Source organism: Galendromus occidentalis, unplaced genomic scaffold (genome assembly GCF_000255335.2).
Source record: "Galendromus occidentalis unplaced genomic scaffold, Mocc_1.1 scf7180000077496, whole genome shotgun sequence".
Taxonomy (NCBI): domain Eukaryota; kingdom Metazoa; phylum Arthropoda; class Arachnida; order Mesostigmata; family Phytoseiidae; genus Galendromus; species Galendromus occidentalis.
This window is the reverse complement of record NW_003805484.1, coordinates 577503-579389: the sequence shown is the minus strand read 5'-3', so window position 1 is coordinate 579389 and position 1887 is coordinate 577503. Positions and strand designations below refer to the sequence as shown.

Sequence of the window (1887 nt, the reverse complement as noted above, 5' to 3'; positions counted from 1 at the left end):
AACAATAATTGAATCCTCTCGCTAGAATTTGGACTTTCTTTACGCACAGCGCGAATGGCCGAGGTGAAACGAAACACTCTGGCCGCGATATATTTGAATAAATACAGCATCGGAAACTAATTTACCTCCCGTAATTTACATCGTAGATATCGCCCGAGCACCACAATCACGAGGCGGATACGACGGATCTATTGTACTAACACTTTCCCATGATGATTTACCTAATGTAACCGCGTTGACGCATCGCGGTCGGCTGGTTCGCTCGTCAACTACCTAATTCGCACTGAAATCCCTCAGCTGCACATGATTCTGATGCGCCTCCGATCGCTTGTGGTATTTGAGGGCGTTCGACGACGCGAAGCCCTTTCCGCATTGCTTGCACACGAACGGCTTCTCGCCCGTGTGCAGCCTCACGTGGTCCTTGAGCGTTGCCGCTCGCGAAAAGTTCTTCTGGCATACATTACACTCGAGATTTCGACCGGCAGGTCGCACTTTCCCACAGGGCACGACTCCGAGACGCATGTCCGTCACGGCGCTGTCCATCAGTATGTCCATCGCTTCTCTCGGATCGAATTTGAATTCTGCAAAAAAAAGCGAGACTTCCTTAGTCGTGAAGAACACCGCGAGTCCACTGTCACGGAAGAGGACGGTTTGGGGTCTGCGCGAAGCGTAAATTGCGCAGAGGAAAAAATCTGATTCTATAGAATACAGCACGGATAAATTATTGAATGGATCAGTCAATCAATCGATCGATGGATATAAGTATATAGTCGAAGAGGAGGACAGATCGAGCGAGACAGATGTATATATGAGAAAGAAGAGATAAGACGACAGCAGCGGATGGGAACGTCATGCACAGAAACGAGGCGGTTGTCAAGTGACCCCGTCTTCTTTCGGAGTCGTCTTTATTGAGTTCCATTAAGCATGAGCATTCAGCCGAACGCCAGCCGCGACAGGCGCAGCCAGAGTGAGAAACAGACTGCTCGCACACGGCTGCTGCCATGGAACACCGACGACGACGACGAGGACGACGACAGTGACAACGAAGATGACGATAGTGGTGAGGCGATGGCCACCCGACGACGAGGACGCGAAACTCCTGGAAGAAGAACACGCTCTTAATGGAAGCTCCACCGTCGTCGTCGGAGAGCAACTACCGAAGACTGGAGGCCCCCATCGAGAGGCGAAAAACACGCTTGTCCGAATTATCTCGCTCAGTCCGTGAGTTTCTCGTTCGGCTCCTCATAGTCAAACAATCACAAACACACAACGTTCGCTCGCCGTTCGGCTTAGGCAGCGAACAGAGCAGCAGCAGCAGATAAACAGCAGATACGCAGAGAATCATCAGCCACCGACAGAGAGAACCGACACGAACGCAGTGTCAAATGAACGAACGAAGCTCCTCTTCGTCGACTCTCCGATCTCGTCCATCCGTCCGTCAGTCCGTCCGTCTGACCGTCCGTCGGTCCATCAGTGCTTTCGTGGCAAGGGTCCGCTGCGGCTGCTGCCAGCGTACTCCGTCGGGCACAAGACAGCAGCGTGACGGTAACGCCGACGCTCCGAAACGTTGCCAAGATAACGAGTGATATTTTCCCTGGCCTCTCCTTCTCCTCTGGCTTCTTCTTCTTCATCATCTTCATCATCTCTCGTGGCTAGCAGAGACAAACTCGCGCCATCGGAGACCGATCGTGAGAGGTTCTGCCCCGTCCGCTCTGAAAGAAGATCTTCTAGAGACATCTACGACCTACGACGTGAGCCGAACGATATGAGAAGCGCCTCAAGTTGTCTCTCTGAAGCTGAATCTTCACTAAACCAGTCGGGGGGGTTATCTAAGATTAGGCGCTCTTTCTGAATAGGGATAAAACGAGAGTTCGTCAGGTTTGCCGA

The 1887-nt window shown here is 52.0% G+C and overlaps 1 protein-coding gene across 1 annotated transcript; it reads right to left on the bottom strand.

Annotated features, from left to right (window-relative positions):
• Nucleotides 1-273: 273 nt before the first annotated feature.
• LOC108864626 (fez family zinc finger protein 2-like) lies at nt 274-1643 on the bottom strand. Its single transcript, XM_018640667.1, has 2 exons — nt 1457-1643; nt 274-581 (listed from the first exon to the last, which is right to left on the bottom strand). Exons 1-2 carry the CDS (start codon nt 1641-1643, stop codon nt 274-276), a joined length of 495 nt encoding a protein of 164 aa, XP_018496183.1.
• Nucleotides 1644-1887: the final 244 nt, after the last annotated feature.